The sequence below is a fragment of the Eucyclogobius newberryi genome, unplaced genomic scaffold, assembly GCF_026437365.1.
Source record: "Eucyclogobius newberryi isolate DKJ021-1_F unplaced genomic scaffold, fEucNew1.0.hap1 SCAF_82, whole genome shotgun sequence".
Lineage (NCBI taxonomy): Eukaryota > Metazoa > Chordata > Actinopteri > Gobiiformes > Gobiidae > Eucyclogobius > Eucyclogobius newberryi.
This window is the reverse complement of record NW_027316523.1, coordinates 364,784-386,244: the sequence shown is the minus strand read 5'-3', so window position 1 is coordinate 386,244 and position 21,461 is coordinate 364,784. Positions and strand designations below refer to the sequence as shown.

Sequence of the window (21,461 nt, the reverse complement as noted above, 5' to 3'; positions counted from 1 at the left end):
ATAATAATTATTCTATGTAAATTGGGATGAATAATTGAGGATGTTTTTGATGCTAAAGACATAATTACACTAGTTAACACTGCAGCGTGTCTGTAAAGTACAATAGTGTGAGGACACTCTGCTCAGCCTGGTCAGGGCCACTTTAGCAGGAGGATTTGACTTCTTCTGCAGGTTTTGGGTTGTGCCCAGAGGAAATCCCACCAGCCACATGGAGAAACACCCTTCTTACTTTGAGGTGACACCATGACTCTGAGTCTAGTAGGACTATGCTCAGCCAAACCCAAGACACTTTAGAGTTGAATTGGAGAGTTTTCCAGGAAGAAGCCACTAATGTACAATAGGTTGGGTTAAATTTATTACAGCTAAAGTGTAATAAAGGTGATGATAATTTGCCATAGAACCAATGTTTTTACTGAAAATAAATGTAATAAATACAATCATTGTGAACAGAATGTATTTAATTAAGTTTAAATAATGTTCTATTTCTTGGCTTGTGGGACTTAAATTTTAGTGGGTTTTTGCACATCTGACACCCTAACCCTAACCCTATCTGACACAAGGCTAACACCCGTGAATCAATAATTTATACCTCTAATTTAATGTATGGTTCGCTATGAAATATGACGTTATTTGTACAGCCCAACTGAACACCACCTGTTCAAGTTTGGTTCAGAGTGCATTTTCTTTTAGGTTGAATCATTCAGAGCAGAACTCACCCATGGAGAACATGCAAACTTGCAGTGCAAACCATCATTCTTTGACAACTTTTTCTATGACCCACTCGTTTGTATGGCAAATTTGACACTAGGCAAAGTTTAAGGCTTTCCATAAAGATCTCTTAAAAAGATTTATAGTCTTTATAATGTCAAATCTAAGTCTCATTGACAAAAAATGCAGACATTCACTGTGCACAAACAATGGTGCATGTTGGACAATTCTGACATTACATTATATAATGGTGGTGTAGTAAGAACAGCTATAGTCAGCCACTCTCTGTAGAAATGGTTATTCCCTGATTATTGTCAAAAATCAAATATGCCCCTCCATTGGAAGGCACTATGAATGCTCTGAACGCCCTTGATTCTCGTCAATAGACTCAGGGCTGGATAATACTGGAACTAACATGTTCTTGCCTTGCTGTTCCTGTGTGCAATTGTAATGATGTTCCTGAACATAGTGTATTGTCCAAAGACTATCCTGGAAAGCTGTTCTAAAGGTAGAGGTATCCCACCCAATACACAATGTTGAATAATAGGAATGAGGTTGGAAAAAAAACACGTGAATAAGCGTCTAGATCCAGTAGATCTATGTGGAGGCGCCCTCGTCTCCAGCCGCCATTTTTGCATTCCTCAAAGCAGCAGAAGAAGCTCGTGCAGTCTTTTCCATCCAGACAGTCATACACACATGTGTCATCAAAATCTTGCCAGTAGAGAGAGTTTTTGAGTGCAATGACTGAAGGTGATCTGACTTCCAGGATCGAGTAGTTCTGAAAGACATATTTGACAAAAAAAATTCAACATCAAAATCTCACTATAACATGTTGCTTTTACTCTCACTCACTATTTCATTCAAAATTCAATACATTTCTTTTCTGGATTTCATGGAAAATCTCCTGGTTTTACGTATCTGCCCGCCACCATCAAACGATGGAAAATAACATTAACTAAGAGTGTACATTGTGAAGCATATAACTGACTTATTTGTGGACAAATGTGTTTCAAATGTACGACGGAGTATAAGGGCCAACCCAAAAAATAATAATACGGGGCACTACGAGAATAAAGTCATGGATTAATGAAAAAAAGTCATAATATTATGAGATTAAAGTCAAAGCCAGATAAAGGTCATTAATTAATGAGAAAAAAGTCATTCATTAACAAGAATAAACTCATCAAGTTGTGTAGTGTGGACCCAGCTTTATGATTGCTGGTACTTCATTTGGTTATTTCAAACGAGGTTACTTTCTGTTGGTGTGTTGGAGTATGCGTGGAAAGAAAACTCAAAGGGTATTATATTAGATTCCATTCTGATAAGAGATACCTCAGTATTTTAACCAGACAGTCATTTCAAATAATTTGAATAACACATTGGCTCAAAAATATTGGGAGCTTATCAGCTCCAGATTTTCCTCATTTAAATTGCAATTTGTGTAGTGTTGCTGCTACAACTATATTTTAACTTCTGCACTGCACAACAACTGCACACCAAATATCACATTCCCTGATCAAGCTGTATTGTCCAAGTGCCTTTATTTTGAAAACCCTAAGAATGGAATAGCAGTCAAAAAGTCTGAGGCCGTGCACTGCCATATAAATGATTGATCTGTTGTGGCATCAACACAAATACACATTTTCTCTGTGTTGTTATATAGGTGTAATATATTTGCTCAGTTTAGATAAACAAATTCATTGTGGTATTCAATTAAAAGGCACACTATAGAAGCTGTGGACTACTGCAGTCTCCTCTCTGTTAATGCTCTGTTATCTATCCAGAGTCTCACACAGTCTCACACTAATGTGCCTTACGCACCACAAAACTACCACTGAGCATTTGGACTGTGCTGCAGTTATGTTCAGTTGTTCTGGTTTAGCTTACCACATGAGTACAAACTAAAGATGCACCAATTTTGTTCCAATGCTCAATATCAAGAGAAGATTGAAAGCAGATATGTATTTTCTTAAAAGGGGACATATCATGTAAAAGTTACTTTTATGATAATTTTACCTCATTACCTCATTATTGTTCAAGCAGAATGATGTATTGTCCTGCAATTTTAGGTCAAGTGTTCTGTTTTCACCTACCATCTAGCCCCGCCCACATATCTGTACTTAGTTGTAATTAGTATTAAGACCCAAGTGATACATGTAGAGTTAAAATGTGACGTAGCCACTTTTCAAAAATAAAAACATGTAAATGACAATCTGCTGCTTGTTATTGTGAAGTGTAACTATGAAGAGGCGGGGCTTATTCCATTACTGCCATTTTACATCAAATTACAGTTAACAATAAACAAAAGGTAAAATGATGAGGATGTCTTAAGACAAAGACAAGAGATTTCAACACCACATAAGTTGTGTGGTCCTCTGGGATTTTTATTGATTTATTACTATCTTATGGTTTGATTTGATTTAACTGGTTTTATAGGTTCAGGACTTGTAAGATCAAATTGAGCACTTATTATACCTATGGTTGTTTTTTGTTGTTCTCTGTCACTGTTTATAAAATGTGCAGTAAAAACAAAGTGGATTTGGATGTTATAGTTGAAGCACCTGAAAAAAGCATAATATATCTTCTATAAAACCTATTTTACCTTTCACAAAAAGTAATTTTATGTTATTTATTCTGCAAGTACTTATGGAACAGCCTTATAAAAACAAACCTGAATGTATTTGTCAGCAGTACATGTTTTCACTTTAGCTAAGCCTAATCTTGTCCCTATCAGTGTCCTGGTTGTGTCAGCTTTGACAAATGTAGATGCACCGTTGACTTATGAAGCGTAACACAGGTTATTCTTAGATGTTTATTGTCTCGGATGTTGTACATTTCTGTTTTCTTGATGGTATATGCTGCAAAAGGTGCAACAGACTAGACATAGAGTCAGTCTTTGAGTATACTAGAGGGCAGGGTGGTCATTACGCTGTCAGTGTCAGACATCATTGAAATAGGGTAGATTTCGTTGTTGTTTAGGGTTCATCAGATATTTTGTGAATTTGCCCCAATGGTATGGGATAATAGGGTTTACAAATGTGGGGGTTATATCCAATACTACAAAGTGTTTTGTGACATTTTGAGAACAATGGAAGAATAATCTTTGTTGCTATAATAGCAAATTGTGCATTACGAGCATTTTGTTTTATTTTCGGATCATATAAACGTCTGAAGTGCAATACCAGTCACTCCTTTGCCCTTACGCATTGTTTTTCTATTTCTCATTAGGACAGACACGTGCCTCATAGTTCCACATAAGTTCGACTCACCGTGACTCTCTTGTTGTGCATACGGCGGGGCCTGCGGGTGCTGTATGAGTAGTAGTTAAGCGTGGCGTACTCCATCACCGCGGCGAACACAAACAGGAAGCAGACGGTGACAAACAGGTCCATCGCGGTGACATAAGAGACACGTGGCAGAGAAGTCCGAGCCACTGTACTCAGGGTGGTCATGGTCAGGACTGTGGTGATCCCTGTAGGACACACAGAGAGGAGGGTTAAAGAGGGGGACAGTCATGAGTATTGAGTAGTAAATGTCATTTTGTTAATGGCATGTCCCAATTTTCCAACCTTACAATGATGTGATCGCTGTTGTCGCTACTTGTTTTAAGTGTATGCCTTTTCCGGTGACCTTATCCTGCAATATCTGTCTGTTTCCTGACCCAATCTCAATTAAATATTGAAAATGTTATTCCATTAGTGAAATAAAATGTGCATAATAGTAAACAAATAGAAGTAGAAGAGGAACAAATTAGCATTCACATCACTAGATTCATCAGTTTAGTTTTACTACTTTTGTTTACTTTCTTGCATATTTGTGGCAAAATGTCAGTAGTTTTTTCTGACCAACTGAGTAAAACATGGTGGACACATGTGTTTTAGAGATCTCTTGGGCTATAGAAGGCTGTGATATCACCTGAAGCTCAACAGTGCTGGGAATAATGACACAGATTCAACAGAAAGCTGTGTGAATGGAAAGGTCAGACATGCACTGTACATAATGCTGAGGTTTAGCTTCATAAAGGTCACAGGGAAAAGCCGTGAACAGAAGAGCTATACCAACAGAAAAGAACAGACTGGAGTAAGAGTTTTTAGGGGAATCAAACTTACAGCTTATATTTCTAGTTGCGAGTTAAAAGTTGAACCCAACCAGGATGGGATAAGACCATGATATTGTGATGATATTGCAATATCAACAGTCTCTACGGAACATCATAGTTTAATTTATATTATGATAAGCTTCTTCTATGAACGCATTGTCTTGTTGAAGCAGCATGCTAAAAAAGATACTGTACCTGAACCATACCCTTTGCTTCCTTTGACTGCAATCAACATAAGGGAATTATTGTGATTAAGACCCTGAGATACTTCAACTCCTCCAATTGGGGCAAGGACTCCCCACCCGGAGAGGGCAAGACACCTTTTTTCCATTTAGAACCATGGCCTCTGATTTGGAACTGATTCTCATCCCAGACGCTTCACACTCGGCTGCAAACCATCCCAGTGCAGCTGCAGGTCCGGGTTTGATGGAGCCATCAGGACAACATCGTCTGCAAACAGCAGAGATGAGATCCTGTGGTCCTCAAACCGGACACCCTTCTAGTGGTTTTGGTGCAGTGTTCCACGACCAGGACCAAAACCACTCTGCTCCTCCTGAATCCGAGGTTCGACTATCAGTCAGATTCTCCTCTCCAGTACCTTGGAATAGACCTTATGTGAGACTGAGGAGTGTGATCCCTCTGTAGTTGGAACACACCCTCCGGTCCCCCTTCTTAAACAGAGGGACCACCACCCCGGTCTGCCAGTCCAGAGGCACGGTCCCCGACCGCCACGCAATGTTGCAGAGACGTGTCAACCAAGACAGTCCTACAACATCCAGAGACTTTAGGTCCTCAGGGCGGATCTCATCCACCCCTGGAGCCACCGAGGAGTTTGCGAACAACCTCAGTGACTTCAGCTTGGGTGATGGATGAGCCAGCCTCCGAGTCCCTGGTCTCTACTTCCTCTTCGGAAGACGTGACGGTGGGATTAAGGAGATCCTCAAAGTATTCCTTCCACCGTCCGACGACATCCCCAGTCGAGGTCAGCAGGTCTCCACCCGCACCGTAAACGGTGTTGGTGAGGCACTGCATCCCCCTCCTGAGACGTCGGATAGTTTACCAAAATTTCAGACACCGGAGACCTTGCGACCACAGCTCCGAGCAGCCGCATCAACAATGGAGGCGGAGAAGATGGTCCACTCGGACTCAATGTCCCCAGCCTCCACCGGGACATGGGAGAAGCTCTCCCGGAGGTGCGAGTTGAATACCCTACTGACAGAGGGCTCCGCAAGACGTTCCCAACAGACCCTCACAATGCGCTTGGGTCTGCCAAGTCTGTCCGGCTTCCTCCTCCGCCAGCGGATCCAACTCACCACCAGGTGGCGATCGGTTGACAGCTCCGCCCCTCTCTTCACCCGAGTGTCCAAGACACGTGGCCGGAGGTCAGAGGTCAGATGACACAACAACAAGTCGATCATTGACCTCCGGCATAGGGTGTCCTGGTGCCACGTGCACTGATGGACATTGTGCTTGTTATGGACAATCCGTGGCTAGCACAGAAGTCCAATAACTGAACACCGCTCGGGTTCTGTATCTGCTGTTGCCGCCCAGATCTCTCTGCATCGGCCCCTTACGGATCCTCCTGCAGTTGGTGGGATGATGGCCCCACATCGCTCGTTCGTGCTGTGCCCGGCCCCCACACGCTCACCGTCGAGCACCCACCCCAGGCCTGGCTCCATGATGGGGCCCTGGTAATGCCATTCCGGGCGACGTAACTAGCCTTGTTGTAGCACTCATAAGTGGCTTCTGAACCACTCTTGGTCCGACCCGTCACGTCATCTCTAATTCAGGCAATGTTAACCTTGACATGGATGTCCTGGATAAAAAAAAAATTTGTATAGTCTGGGACCGGGCCATCTTTACTCCAGTCCCAATTGGCAGCCAGCTAAGCCAATCAGGTCATGGCATGGCCTGCTGGTGTCGAAACAAACCAGGCTTAGTAAAAAATAAATCAATAACACAGAAGACAGAGAAACAGCACAGACATTTGTGCAGAAAAAAGTAGTGAATGTCTTCCACACTCCAGCATTCAAACAGAAAGTAGCAGTTTGTTCACGACGACAATACATGATCATATCATCAAAATGATAGAGGCCAGTCTGAGATGGTTTGGAAGGACGTGAAAGCACATGCCTCCATCTCATGTTCTAACCAGAAGAAATGTAACAAGAAGATCAAGTTTATTGATCACTCAGACTGACAAACTTATGCCTCTGATGATTTCCTCCTCTTTCATCTGCATACACATTGTTAGGAAATATGATAAAAAGCCTCACAAAGCCTATTATTATTATTTTTATTATATATTTGGTATCGTTCTGTAGCCTCACTTCTCCACAGTGATTATCCAGACCAGTCCTGAGAGTGACATTGACATTTCTGCTATTTCTGCCTCTAAACAATGAATCCAACAAGGAGTCGACCAGGAAGCATTTATCTCCACTGACAGCTCCATCTGAACATGCTCTGAGGTCATGTATCAAGCCTGTCACAGTTTAAGGGGAAATACTGGGCGGTTTTGAAGAAATCAGGAGACAGTGTTTGAAAAATAATTTGCTAACAATGAAATAAACCAATCCAACTAAAACACAAATCACATCAGGATATTTCCAACAATAGAACAAGGTTTGAAAATTAAATACAATAGAAACATAGCTAACAAAAAAGTGAAATATGTCACAATACAGTATGTCATCAGTGTGTGCATCAGATGAGATTTGATCCTGCTCTGGTCAGAAGTAACTCCCTCCATCCTAATCCTTACAGCCAACATGTTTCTGGTGCAAACAATCCAGTTTCCACCACATAAAACCAGAGGGAATTGTGGGAAATGGATGGCATATTACAGGGTGTTTCTGACAGACGTGGTTGGTGCTTTGGAGACATGGGTCACAACAAGAGAGGCAATCAGTGTATCATCAGTGTATCATCAGTGTATCATCAGTGTATCATCAGTGTATCATCAGTGTATCATCAGTGTATCATCAGTGTATCATCAGTGTAACTTCAGTGTATCATCAGTGTATCATCAGTGTAACTTCAGTGTATCATCAGTGTATCATCAGTGTATCATCAGTGTATCATCAGTGTAACTTCAGTGTATCATCAGTGTATCATCAGTGTATCATCAGTGTATCATCAGTGTAACTTCAGTGTATCATCAGTGTATCATCAGTGTATCATCAGTGTATCATCAGTGTAACTTCAGTGTATCATCAGTGTATCATCAGTGTAACTTCAGTGTATCATCAGTGTATCATCAGTGTAACTTCAGTGTATCATCAGTGTATCATCAGTGTATCATCAGTGTATCATCAGTGTATCATCAGTGTATCATCAGTGTAACTTCAGTGTATCATCAGTGTATCATCAGTGTATCATCAGTGTATCATCAGTGTATCATCAGTGTAACTTCAGTGTATCATCAGTGTATCATCAGTGTAACTTCAGTGTATCATCAGTGTATCATCAGTGTAACTTCAGTGTATCATCAGTGTATCATCAGTGTAACTTCAGTGTATCATCAGTGTATCATCAGTGTATCATCAGTGTATCATCAGTGTAACTTCAGTGTATCATCAGTGTATCATCAGTGTATCATCAGTGTATCATCAGTGTATCATCAGTGTATCATCAGTGTATCATCAGTGTATCATCAGTGTATCATCAGTGTAACTTCAGTGTATCATCAGTGTATCATCAGTGTAACTTCAGTGTATCATCAGTGTATCATCAGTGTATCATCAGTGTATCATCAGTGTATCATCAGTGTATCATCAGTGTATCATCAGTGTAACTTCAGTGTATCATCAGTGTATCATCAGTGTAACTTCAGTGTATCATCAGTGTATCATCAGTGTAACTTCAGTGTATCATCAGTGTATCATCAGTGTATCATCAGTGTATCATCAGTGTAACTTCAGTGTATCATCAGTGTATCATCAGTGTATCATCAGTGTATCATCAGTGTAACTTCAGTGTATCATCAGTGTATCATCAGTGTAACTTCAGTGTATCATCAGTGTATCATCAGTGTAACTTCAGTGTATCATCAGTGTATCATCAGTGTATCATCAGTGTATCATCAGTGTATCATCAGTGTATCATCAGTGTAACTTCAGTGTATCATCAGTGTATCATCAGTGTATCATCAGTGTATCATCAGTGTATCATCAGTGTAACTTCAGTGTATCATCAGTGTATCATCAGTGTAACTTCAGTGTATCATCAGTGTATCATCAGTGTAACTTCAGTGTATCATCAGTGTATCATCAGTGTAACTTCAGTGTATCATCAGTGTATCATCAGTGTATCATCAGTGTATCATCAGTGTAACTTCAGTGTATCATCAGTGTATCATCAGTGTATCATCAGTGTATCATCAGTGTATCATCAGTGTATCATCAGTGTATCATCAGTGTAACTTCAGTGTATCATCAGTGTATCATCAGTGTAACTTCAGTGTATCATCAGTGTATCATCAGTGTATCATCAGTGTATCATCAGTGTAACTTCAGTGTATCATCAGTGTATCATCAGTGTATCATCAGTGTATCATCAGTGTAACTTCAGTGTATCATCAGTGTATCATCAGTGTATCATCAGTGTATCATCAGTGTAACTTCAGTGTATCATCAGTGTATCATCAGTGTAACTTCAGTGTATCATCAGTGTATCATCAGTGTAACTTCAGTGTATCATCAGTGTATCATCAGTGTATCATCAGTGTATCATCAGTGTATCATCAGTGTAACTTCAGTGTATCATCAGTGTATCATCAGTGTATCATCAGTGTATCATCAGTGTATCATCAGTGTAACTTCAGTGTATCATCAGTGTATCATCAGTGTAACTTCAGTGTATCATCAGTGTATCATCAGTGTAACTTCAGTGTATCATCAGTGTATCATCAGTGTAACTTCAGTGTATCATCAGTGTATCATCAGTGTATCATCAGTGTATCATCAGTGTAACTTCAGTGTATCATCAGTGTATCATCAGTGTATCATCAGTGTATCATCAGTGTAACTTCAGTGTATCATCAGTGTATCATCAGTGTATCATCAGTGTATCATCAGTGTAACTTCAGTGTATCATCAGTGTATCATCAGTGTAACTTCAGTGTATCATCAGTGTATCATCAGTGTATCATCAGTGTATCATCAGTGTATCATCAGTGTAACTTCAGTGTATCATCAGTGTATCATCAGTGTATCATCAGTGTATCATCAGTGTAACTTCAGTGTATCATCAGTGTATCATCAGTGTATCATCAGTGTACCATCAGTGTAACTTCAGTGTATCATCAGTGTATCATCAGTGTATCATCAGTGTGTATCATCAGTGTAACTTCAACACTGACTTTACCATAATGGTCAGGTCTTTAAAAACTGTCAGTAAAAATACCCAAGTAGATTTTCTGTAACGGCGAACAGTGAAAAGAGAATGTTTTTTGGTCATTTATGTTTGATGGCTGTTTGCATGATGTTTTTATGTTTTAATGTGAACAATTGTCTGGTTTGAAATGTTCAACAAGACGACACAAAGAGGAATTGAAAAACAACATGAATTGAACAAAAAGGTAAATCCAGTAATGAATGTAGATGTATATAATGCTGAAAAGAGATGCTTTATGAAAGTCCATAACACAAACAATGATGCCTTTCCTTCACCACATGTACAGCCTAGGAACTCAGATTTACATAGCTTTTATAACTTAGAAATTTGCTTGGATTAAGTGAACATTTATGGATGTTGTAGTTCAATAGTTATTTTATAAAAAAAGGCTATCTCAGCAAATGTGTAAATGGAACATTAAAATACTTGTTTATGTGTGTTTTGGATGAGGACACAACATTGAAACATTGAGAAATCATAAAAGTTGACAAAAATAAATAGATGAATAAAAGTTGCATGAAGTGATAACATTGGCATAAATAAAGTTGTAAAGTTGGTGTACCCCAACGCTCCTCATTTCGAGTGGTTTCCATACCCAAAGCGGTGCGAGCTGGAGTGGCGTCTTTCTTGATCCAGAAGGAGACCCAGCTCAGCACCACAGTGAGGATACAGGGGATGTACGTCTGAATGGTGAAGTAGCCCATTCTCCTGCTCAAGTCGAAGTACACCGTCATCACCACATATTCCCCTGAAACAGAGAGTACACCTTTGAAACTAAGTGTAGCACTCTGAATAGCGTTCTACACACGAATCAATCAGCAAAGGCTCCTGCTGAAAGCGAACATAAAAAACATCGTGCTGATTGTTTGAAGTGTCACAACAACTGAACTGAAGAAGCAGAAAAAAAACAAATTGTGTTCAATCCAGTTGAGAAAGACATTCTTTCCTGTCTGTAATGTACAAAACAACTCCATGTGCATTAAAATAGTCTGTTGGCACCTCCATGTTTGTTTTGGTTGACATAGGGCTTGATTGGTCCAGTCCGGCACCCCTAGTGGTTTCGGCCAATCACAATCAAACAGCGGCAGCTTAACAAGATTCTCAAGTTTGTGAACTCATAAAAATCATGAACAATCTTTTCAATGGCAAGGTTACTTTGTGTCATTTTTCCCGCTTACATTGGCCATAATTTCTTCTGTTTTTTGACAGCTGTAAAATAGAAAATAATTGTTTTACTTCAATCTGTTTTTCGTTTGCACTAAAACTACTACAGTTATATGAAAAACGTGGTGAAAACTGAATCAAATGAACCATAAAAATCTCACATCTCACCTAAAAAGGGGAAACCACTAATGACTGGGATGTCATAATTGTATAGTGTAATTAAAATGGAATTTTAATGGCAGAAAAAATGGCGCTAATGCTACGAGACAAAAAATCCTTAAAGCCATTGTTGTTTCTAATCTTTGACATGTTCCAAACTAATAAGCTAATAGCATACATTCATATCTTATATAAAAATGAGCTATTTTGTGTGAAAGTTTAACATATAAACGATCTACCTTTATTTTACAGCCATCAAAATAAGAGCAGTAAAATGGCGTTAAAGGTACATAAGAATAGGCAGGAAACTCAGGAGATAAAAGCCTAAAAGTAATTTACATTTTGACTTCTTTACTTTTAAACCAAGCAGCAAATTACCAAGCAAATATGAATAAAGATGTGTAAATGAATTAATAAAACCAGGACTGTACAAGGACTAAAAGCCAAACACTGGACTAACATTCCAAACCAAAACTTAAACTTAACCAGGACTGAATAAGGACCAAAGCACATGAAACAAATAAAAAAGATGACATTGTTTTATATACTGTACCATGATTGTCATACTTGATGTGGTTTATATGTCGTTCCTGTATAATACTATAATACTTCCTCGAAACGTGGAAGTTATGACTAACTTTTACTGAGTAGAAATAGACGCAAACAATGTATGTGACCAGAGCTGTGAACCAGAGAAATTGTAATAACTTATTACATAAGAGGCTGAATATTCAGGAGGTCTGAGTGAGATGTTATAGACAGGAAATTAGCTTTCCTTTTAAAGTTGGAGAAAATAACTTCTAAGAACTTAATCCAAGACAAAAACTCTCCAGATTTAACTTTCAAGGACAAGTGCATGAAGAATAATACTTCTAGTTATTAAACAAAGGTCAGGATTAGAACAGCTGATGACGCATACAGAAGTAACAATGAAATGACCATTTATTGGTTCCAGTCGTCCAAATAAGTGCCAAATATTCACAATTCTTTTTTGTATTGGCTGATATTTGGCGCCGATATTTTTGGCCAGTCTTTTTATGATCATGTGTCATTACCAGTTTGTGCTCAGCACATCTGTATTTTGAACTTAAGACTTACATGGAAAATAGAATAGCAATGAATTAAAAACATGTTAACACAATCATGCCTCAAATCACTTTATATCCAATAATTCTGGTATTATAATCATCATCGGCAGATTCCAGTTATTGGCCACAGCAGAAAGACAAATATCGGATCTCAGTATTAGCTCAAAAAATCTACACATACAATTAATAATACGTTCCACAATAGGCAAAAGTTGTTGAGATAGTCAGCAATGCCATGTTGGGAAAGTGCAGAGAAATATACTTGTATACCCCACCCAAGAACACACTGCTGGTGGTAAAAAGGAGGAGACGCAGAGTTTCTCATGGTTCTCATGGTTCTCATGGTTCTCATGGTTCTCATGGCTCTCATGGTTCTCATGGTTCTCATGGTTCTCATGGTTCTCATGGTTCTCATGGTTCTCATGGTTCTCATGGTTCTCATGGCTCTCATGGTTCTGCTTCTGCAGTGGAGCTGGGGAAGGGAACAGAGCCTGACGAGCTTGAGACAGGATTGGCTTGAAGTGAGGTCCAAGAAATTTCGGTTTGAATATTGATATCGCCCATAAAAAGAGCAAAACAGTACAACAAAAAAGTAGTAGTAGACAGTCCGGCACATGTTGCTTATAGCTGGGGGGCCTAATTTCCAAGCATTCCTTTTCAAAAAGTCAGTTACCACAGTCCCAACTTTCAAGATAATCTAGGTTGAAAACCTGGAGAAACAGTTTTGTAAATTTGTGTTGTTTCACATCGTTAACCTCATGTTCTTTTGTTCAAATAATAGTAATACATTTTTATATAAAGATCATTCACTGACATTCATCAAGAGATCTGCAAAAATATAATGTAATATAACATAATAATAATAATAATTAAAGCCGCAAGCGGCAATGATCGGCCCTTGCCACGCCGCCGCCGCCACGCGCCCCAATGGTCCTTTTATTACGCCTACTGCTGAATCTGTGACGCTGTCACATCTTCTCCCCTTTGTTTTACCATCAAAAAGCAATTTTATTTTGAATTCTTGGCAAAATGTGCAGCTTTGCCGCACAGACACCGTGACTCTTTGAATAAAAATGTGGATAACTTTTGATGGTCCTGAAGATGAGTCTCACCAAATTTCAGGTTAATAGGGCTAAAGCCCTGAGGGGGAGGAGTTTGTGAAAGTCTAAAGTGTAAACATGTTCTGGCGATTTCCCCATTGGAATAACATGGGAGGTTTTGGTCATCGCTACGGCAACGCCATAACAATTATGACATGGGTCTCATTGACTTTTTTGATGGGGATGCTAAAATTGAGTTGTGTGTCAAATTTCATATAGTTTCGCAAAACTAAACATTTAACCTCCATATAAAATCTGTAGGGGGCGCTGTGGCGCCAAATGAATTTATTTCACTTCAAGTAGGTTTAGGGCAAAGAGTTTAACAACTGATTCTAATTTGACGCAATTCAGACTTTATCTGCGCAAACGGCAGAAATGTTAAATTTGGGAGATTTCTGAAATTCTAGCTACAGTTTGCGGCTTCGCCGCACAGAGACCGTGACAGGGTCAATGTCATTTGGATAACTTTTGATGTCCCACTCCTCAGCACCATTTTCACCAAATTTCAGCTTTTTAGGGCCAACGCCCTGGGAGGAGTTCGTAAAAGTACGACGTTTGGAAAAACTCCCGAGTCATGTTTAGCCATTTTTGAAGCAATATGGCCGACATTTGGTTTGGCGGACGGCGTTGCCGTAATAATATTTTTTACTTCTTTTGTCACCATCTACCTCTGCGCCAAATTTCATGATTCTACGATCAGATTTTTTTTGGGTCATTTTGTATCTCTCAATGCATTTTTGGTACATTTGGGGGCGCTGACGCGCACATTTTTTTTATTTTAGAAAAGGGAAATAGCCAGAATGTAGAGAGGCACGATTTTTAGAGGTGTGAACATTTTTGTGACTTTTCGTCAATGTTCACTCGGTGAAAAATAGGGGGGTTGGTCCCGAGAAGAAAGAAAGAAAGAATAATATTCCGATGCGAAAACAATGTTTCCCATTTTTCAAATATCATAAACTATACATTTTCATGGTGTGGGTTCCTGGTCACTGACGGGTACTTTCGTTAATTTTGAGTGGGCTCCGCCCACTTTGTGTTTTTGGCCCTCTATACAGTAATGATGTTCAATTTTTGCATTACATGTTTATATGAACGGAACATGCAAGAGATGGGGAACGTATTCGTGAGCTACTTAGAGCAAATGAGTGCTTTATATGGTCGTCATCCCAATGTAAAGTGCTCGTTTAGTGCGCACTTTTGCACGGGCTTCGCCCGTTTACAACGGTAATGTTCCATTTCCCTACTACTAATTAGTATGCACGGGGCGTGCGTGAGTGAAGGAGTGCGTTAGTGAGTGTTTGGAAGTGGGCGAGCGCTTTGCGCTCGATTTCGTGCCCACTACGTGCGCACTTTCGCAGCCGTGCTTTGCACGGCCTTACGAGATTAATAGGCCTCTCGCCAGCTTGTGGTGCGCGGGCCTAATAATAATAATAATAATATTTCCTCAAATTCCCAAACTACAATTCCCATGTGAAAATTTCCAGACATTTTCTGAAATGTTTCCGCCCTTTAGCAACGCTTTTCATAAGCAATGGTGACAATGGTGGACCACCTGACAACCACAACCTGTCCCACCACTTAGAGCACATTTACCTGCTGTTGTGCTGAGGGTATCTGTTGTATTTCTGAGTCCCATGAAGTCAAACTGATACAAACGCCAAGACTTCTGATCGGTGGCTCGCACAGAGTTCTTCCTCCACTTGTACACCATCTCGTCTCGGGGGTAGCCATCTGCAATCACACACAACGATGAATATATACTTCTACATGTTTGTTAGAGACTCAGTACAGGAGCTTCTGCACAGATCGAGGTCCTTTGATGGTAAGACCTTAAGTTATTTGTGATACTTAATGCAATTATTATATAGTCTTTTTTATGTGAAAAATAAATCTCACGTCACAGTCAAAAGTAAAAAAAAATCTGTCATTCATCCAGGAGTGATTAATCCCTACTACTACCGTTGAAACTTGTTCTACAATTAGTTCTTTGATGCTATAGTAAACATACTTCCAAAAATCCTACAACAGCTCAAATAGCAAATGCTTTCTACTGCTCAATTCCCCTCTAAAATGCCGTGTTATCAGAATATTGTAAATTCCAGAATGGAGGCGACTGGAGCCAAATTGTTCCCTAATACATTTTCAATTATTAAAGGAATTATGGAGGATTTTTTGGCACCAAATCCTCGTGTCGTGGACATTCGATGAGTCCTCCCACATATCAATCATTCCCTTCGTCCTACTGCACACCTGCAGCCTCGTTCAGGCTCGTCCCCAGAAGAGCAGCTCGTTTCCCTGGTTACGCATGCGTGGTTGATATGCTGGTGTGTGTTTAGTGAGTTCCTTCAGGTACAGGACAAAATTAAGACAGAGAAAGATCGTGTTTGAGCTGCTCAGAAGAGACGGAAATCTGCTGAGTGCTAATAAACAAAGGCACGTGTAGCAGCGAGGCTGTTCGGGGTGAGTGTGTGCACGAGTCTCTTGAGTTCTCAAATCGGCAAAAAATCCTCTATTATTCTTTTAACTGATATTAGATTTAAATATTGATAATTTTATAACAGCAAATAAGCAACCATTTTAAAATTCCAGGTAGACATGTCAGTTACTTTGCATTTCTATTACAAAGAATAGAACAAACATAACATTTTCAAGCCTTAAAATTGTAAAATTGTATTCAAACTTCCCTTATAATTTGTGGTAAACATGCTTTCCCAGGAACAAACAAACAAACAAACGAACGGGGCTCTGCAGGTGAACGAGGCTCTGCAGGTGAACGAGGCTCTGCAGGTGAACGAGACTCTGCAGGTGAACGAGGCTCTGCAGGTGAACGAGGCTCTGCAGGTGAACGAGGCTCTGCAGGTGAGCGAGGCTCTGCAGGTGAACGAGGCTCTGCAGGTGAACGAGGCTCTGCAGGTGAGCGAGGCTCTGCAGGTGAACGAGGCTCTGCAGGTGAACGAGGCTCTGCAGGTGAACGAGACTCTGCAGGTGAACCAGGCTCTGCAGGTGAACGAGGCTCTGCAGGTGAACGAGGCTCTGCAGGTGAACGAGGCTCTGCAGGTGAGCGAGGCTCTGCAGGTGAACGAGGCTCTGCAGGTGAACCAGGCTCTGCAGGTGAACGAGGCTCTGCAGGTGAACGAGGCTCTGCAGGTGAACGAGGCTCTGCAGGTGAACGAGGCTCTGCAGGTGAGCGAGGCTCTGCAGGTGAGCGAGGCTCTGCAGGTGAGCGAGGCTCTGCAGGTGAGCGAGGCTCTGCAGGTGAGCGAGGCTCTGCAGGTGAACGAGGCTCTGCAGGTGAACGAGGCTCTGCAGGTGAGCGAGGCTCTGCAGGTGAGCGAGGCTCTGCAGGTGAACGAGGCTCTGCAGGTGAACCAGGCTCTGCAGGTGAACGAGGCTCTGCAGGTGAACGAGGCTCTGCAGGTGAGCAGTAGGTGTGTTTTATGATTGACACGTGGCAGGACTAATCGGCCGTCCACGCCACGAGGAAATGAGACTCAGATTTGGTGCCAAAAAAACTTCCATTACGCCTCTAATACATTTTAGCTCTTGTCTCAATATCAATAGATGTGTTAAATATCCTTGTGCAAGTTCACCAAATAAAATGTTTAAATGTTACATAGAAATTGTGGCGCTAAAAGGGTGCGCACCTATGTTCCCCGGTGGGTTTTCTTTTCTATGAACAGGGAACTACGCTAATACTAGCAGAAGCTGCTGGTTCAGGTTCTACATCCCCAATATTTGTGCATAAATGTATGGTTTTACGCATAAAATATAGCAGCATATAACCCTAACCCAGGTCTGGGGGAACATGGGGACCGGGGAACATAGTGCTGACCCCGAGCTAAAGTACACCTGTCAGTCATAGTCATTTTATAACTGCAACAGTTTGTTCCATTCTCAGGTACTAGAATTCAAGACATGAGCTGGTGTCACGTTTCCCGTGTCAAAATGGGAAATAATTTACGGTGTTGGACAGAATAATACATATACTACAATATACTGGATTTTGATTATCAGAGAGTTAAAATAGTCAAATAAAACAAAAACACTAAAAAGATTGATTAAAGGTCCCATAACATGCAAAATCGACTTTTCAGAGCTCCTCTCCTTTCCTCGAATCTCCAAACTGACGGGCGGTGGGGCAAGACCGCGTCATAAAGGCAAGCACGCTTCACCATCAACGTCACGGGTTGGGCGGGGGAGCCAGATTGCTCTTCACAAGGGTGGGGGCGAATATCAAACCAAGCCGTCTGCATTTCCGGGTTGGTGAGGGGGTCCAAGGTCTGGGTGATATTTCTTAACTATTATGTTAAGGGTGTTGCACAACCCTTATTATTATCAATTATACACCTAGGATAGACTACGAAACGTGAAAAAAAGCATGTTATGGCACCTTTAATTATGGTGTATTGAAAGGTCTTATCAAAACTTGTTTAAAACACAATGCTTTTTTACATTAAAGGCAGCGATACAGTGATACAATTTAATCACATGTATAAATCCCTCTAATGGTTTGCTAAATAAAACGTTTGGACATAGAAATAATTTTAAAGATACAAAATATATGACAATATAAGTAAATAGATATATTTTCACCATACTTTTGAGAACCATGGAATTAAAATGTCGACACACACAACTCAGTTCATCTCAGAAGTAGTTGAACTTCTTCTGCGTCATACACAAAACGTCAGCTATAAAACTTAACTAAATGAGCACCAGAAATACAATATATAATAAAACTAATGCATATGACATTTAGCATAGGACTATACTTAAGTGAGTCATACAAATGCTATTGATTATTATAACAGTATTCCAGTTGCTAATGGACACACAAATGACCCTGTATTCTTAAACGCATGTGCATTTAACTGCATTAACTGCATTAACGGCATTAACTGCATGTATTAGTCCACATCAGGAACAGAACAGAACAGATCAGGATTAATAGTCTTGTCCACGTGTTGCTGCTGCTGCTACTGATAATTAAAGCTTATTACAGACTTGATGATAGAGAATGTAGTGCCTCCCATTACTGTGAAGATACGCAAATCATGCTTGAACGCATCGCCATGGAAACCGGAAATGGGTTTAATGCATCACAGCAGGTTGTGTGTGTGTGTGTGTGTACACACACATGAACAGTGTTGTCCTCATCATTCGTTTAGTCAAAGTTGTATTTGGATTGATTCATAAAGAGTGAGAAAAGTCAGTATTTAAACTTCCTGCAGTTTGTTCGAACCTGGTCAAGAATTACACGAAACATTTGACCTCTGTAGTTTTAAACAAAGGATTTTCACAGGTGTTTAAATAGTTATTTGCAGCAATAACATACAAATTAAATTAAAAAGTATTTAAAAATCATACACGGTGATTTCCAGATTTCTTTTTTTTAGATTCTGTCTCTCACAGTGGAAATGTCTCATTTCTAAGAGGGAGAACTTCAAATAAATACTTTCCTCACTGTATGATTGTCACCCTAATAAATACTTACTAATACTACTTACTAATATCTATAATGTATAATGGCATTGGATCATATAAAACATGTTTGGATTAGATGAAGATTATGTTTGTAATAGGTGCAGCAGGTGCAGCAGGTGCAGCAGGTGCATGAGGTGCATGAGGTGCATGAGGTGCAGCAGGTGCAGCAGGTGCATGAGGTGCAGCAGGTGCATGAGGTGCAGCAGGTGTAGCAGGTGCAGCAGGTGCAGCAGGTGCAGCAGGTGCAGCAGGTGCATGAGGTGCAGCAGGTGCAGCAGGTGCAGCGGGTGCATGAGGTGCAGCAGGTGCATGAGGTGCAGCAGGTGCATGAGGTGCAGCAGGTGCAGCAGGTGCATGAGGTGCAGCGGGTGCATGAGGTGCAGCGGGTGCAGCGGGTGCAGTGGGTACAGCGGATGCAGCGGGTGCAGCGGGTGCAGCGGGTGCAGCAGGTGCAGCAGGTGCAGCGGGTGCAGGATACTTACAGCTAGAGAAGACGAGAGGACAGGAGTGCTCGTCCATGGGGAAGTTATGGAGCTGTAGCTGGCATTCAGCATTTATGGTGAGTCTGTACAAAGAACAACAACATCAACATTAGGTTCATCTTAAATCAGAGACACTCTAATTGTTTCTTCATATTTAGCACCTAAGAACACATTTCCTCAAAGTATATCGCATTGTAAGTGTGTCAGCTGCTGTGAAGAGGTTTGTGATATATTTATTACCAACATTCAGAGTTACAGAGCACATTTTTACATGCCCAAGAGCCTGAAGGTTCGGGAATGAAATACAAAATATTAGAAGAACTACTGTTAGTACTTTAGACAATTTTACAACAGTGTTACAACATGTATTTGGATTGATTCACGTATTTGAGTAATCCAGTTTTGTCCTACAACTGAGTGCTCAGAAAATTCCTTTTTACACCTTCTCTATCCCTGCACATGTGCTTTAATGATGTGGACCAAACAAACAAACAAACAAACAAACAAATCAGTTGTGATCAGTTTTTCCAGATCTGCAGCTCGTTTAATGAGTCCATCCTGAGAGACAGAGACATCAGAACCGTCTCTCAGGCCAAAGGGGCTCAATATTTCTGTTGCTTCTTCACTAATTGCAGTGGATTTATCCTCAAGGTGTTTGTAGTAAACTCAAAGTCCACTCTCACTCCACAACAAAAGATAAGACATAATATCCTGAACATCTTTTGTCCCATGTCAAAACAAATCAATACTAACTGATACTAAAATTAAAACTAGTAAATAAGTTCCGGAGGTATCAGTCCTCAAAAAGGAAACTAAATAAATAAATGAACTAAATAGATCAATAGGGGACTTTGTGCATTGTGTGTGTTTCCAGTATAATTGTGGTGCCAAAATTGGTAGTGAAAATCAAAACTTTTCCATAATATCAAAATTAAGTTTAAAATGTTAGTATTAACATTTTAACATTAACATGTGGCCCCGTCTGCCAATGCTGAAAATGCTTGTGAAGCACTGCTCTCCTGCACTTGTAGGCTGCAAACACAGCACCCACAGGCTCTCTTCCTCGTCTCTGGTGACTTTAACCACGCTTCTCCCTCTTCTGTTCTACCAACATACACCCAGTATGTTACCTGCCCCACCAGAAACAATAGAACATTGGACTTGTTTTTTGCCAACACCAAGGAGGCTTATTCTTCTTCCCCCCTCCCTCCCCTGGGCAGCTCGGACCACAACCTTGTACATCTGAGGCCTGTGTATGAACCCATTGTGCTTAGGCAGCCTGTGGTGTCCCGTGAGGTGAGGATGTGGTCTGCTGAGAGCGAGGAGGCTCTGAGGGACTGCTTCAGCACCACTCTCTGGACTGAGCTCTATGGCCCACATGTGGAGGACATCAACACCATCACAGAGTGCATCACGGACTACATCAACTTCTGTTTTGAGAACATTGTTCCCTCCCGGACGGTGCGGTGTTTTCCAAACAACAAGCCATGGATTAACCGTGAACTAAAGGCTCTGCTGAAGGAGAAGAAAAGGAGCTGAGGACTGTGCAGAAGGAGCTGAGGAGGGAGATCAGGCAGGCTAAGGCCGGCTACAAGAGGAGGATGGAGGAGCAGCTGCAGCAAAAGAACATTCAGGGAGTGTGGAGAAGCCTGAAAACCATCTCAGGCTTCAAAATCCCCCCTGCCCAGACAGAGGGGGATCTACAATGGGTGAATGATTTAAATGCTCACTTCTTGAGATTTGATCGGTCACCCACCCCTCCCCCTGCACAGCTGCATGC

At 40.8% G+C, this 21,461-nt stretch overlaps 1 protein-coding gene across 1 annotated transcript in view; it reads right to left on the bottom strand.

The window, feature by feature from the left end:
* Positions 1–721: 721 nt before the first annotated feature.
* The window catches only part of gabrg3 (gamma-aminobutyric acid type A receptor subunit gamma3), a 66,265-nt gene continuing 45,525 nt past the window's right edge, over positions 722–21,461 (bottom strand). The window contains exons 5-9 of the mRNA XM_072437715.1: positions 19,682–19,764; positions 15,309–15,446; positions 10,800–10,952; positions 3,978–4,180; positions 722–1,486 (exon numbers count right to left, since the gene is read on the bottom strand). Coding sequence (XP_072293816.1) covers positions 1,211–1,486; positions 3,978–4,180; positions 10,800–10,952; positions 15,309–15,446; positions 19,682–19,764 — 853 coding nt within the window. The 3' untranslated portion in view covers positions 722–1,210. The remainder of the gene's footprint in view (positions 1,487–3,977; positions 4,181–10,799; positions 10,953–15,308; positions 15,447–19,681; positions 19,765–21,461) is intronic.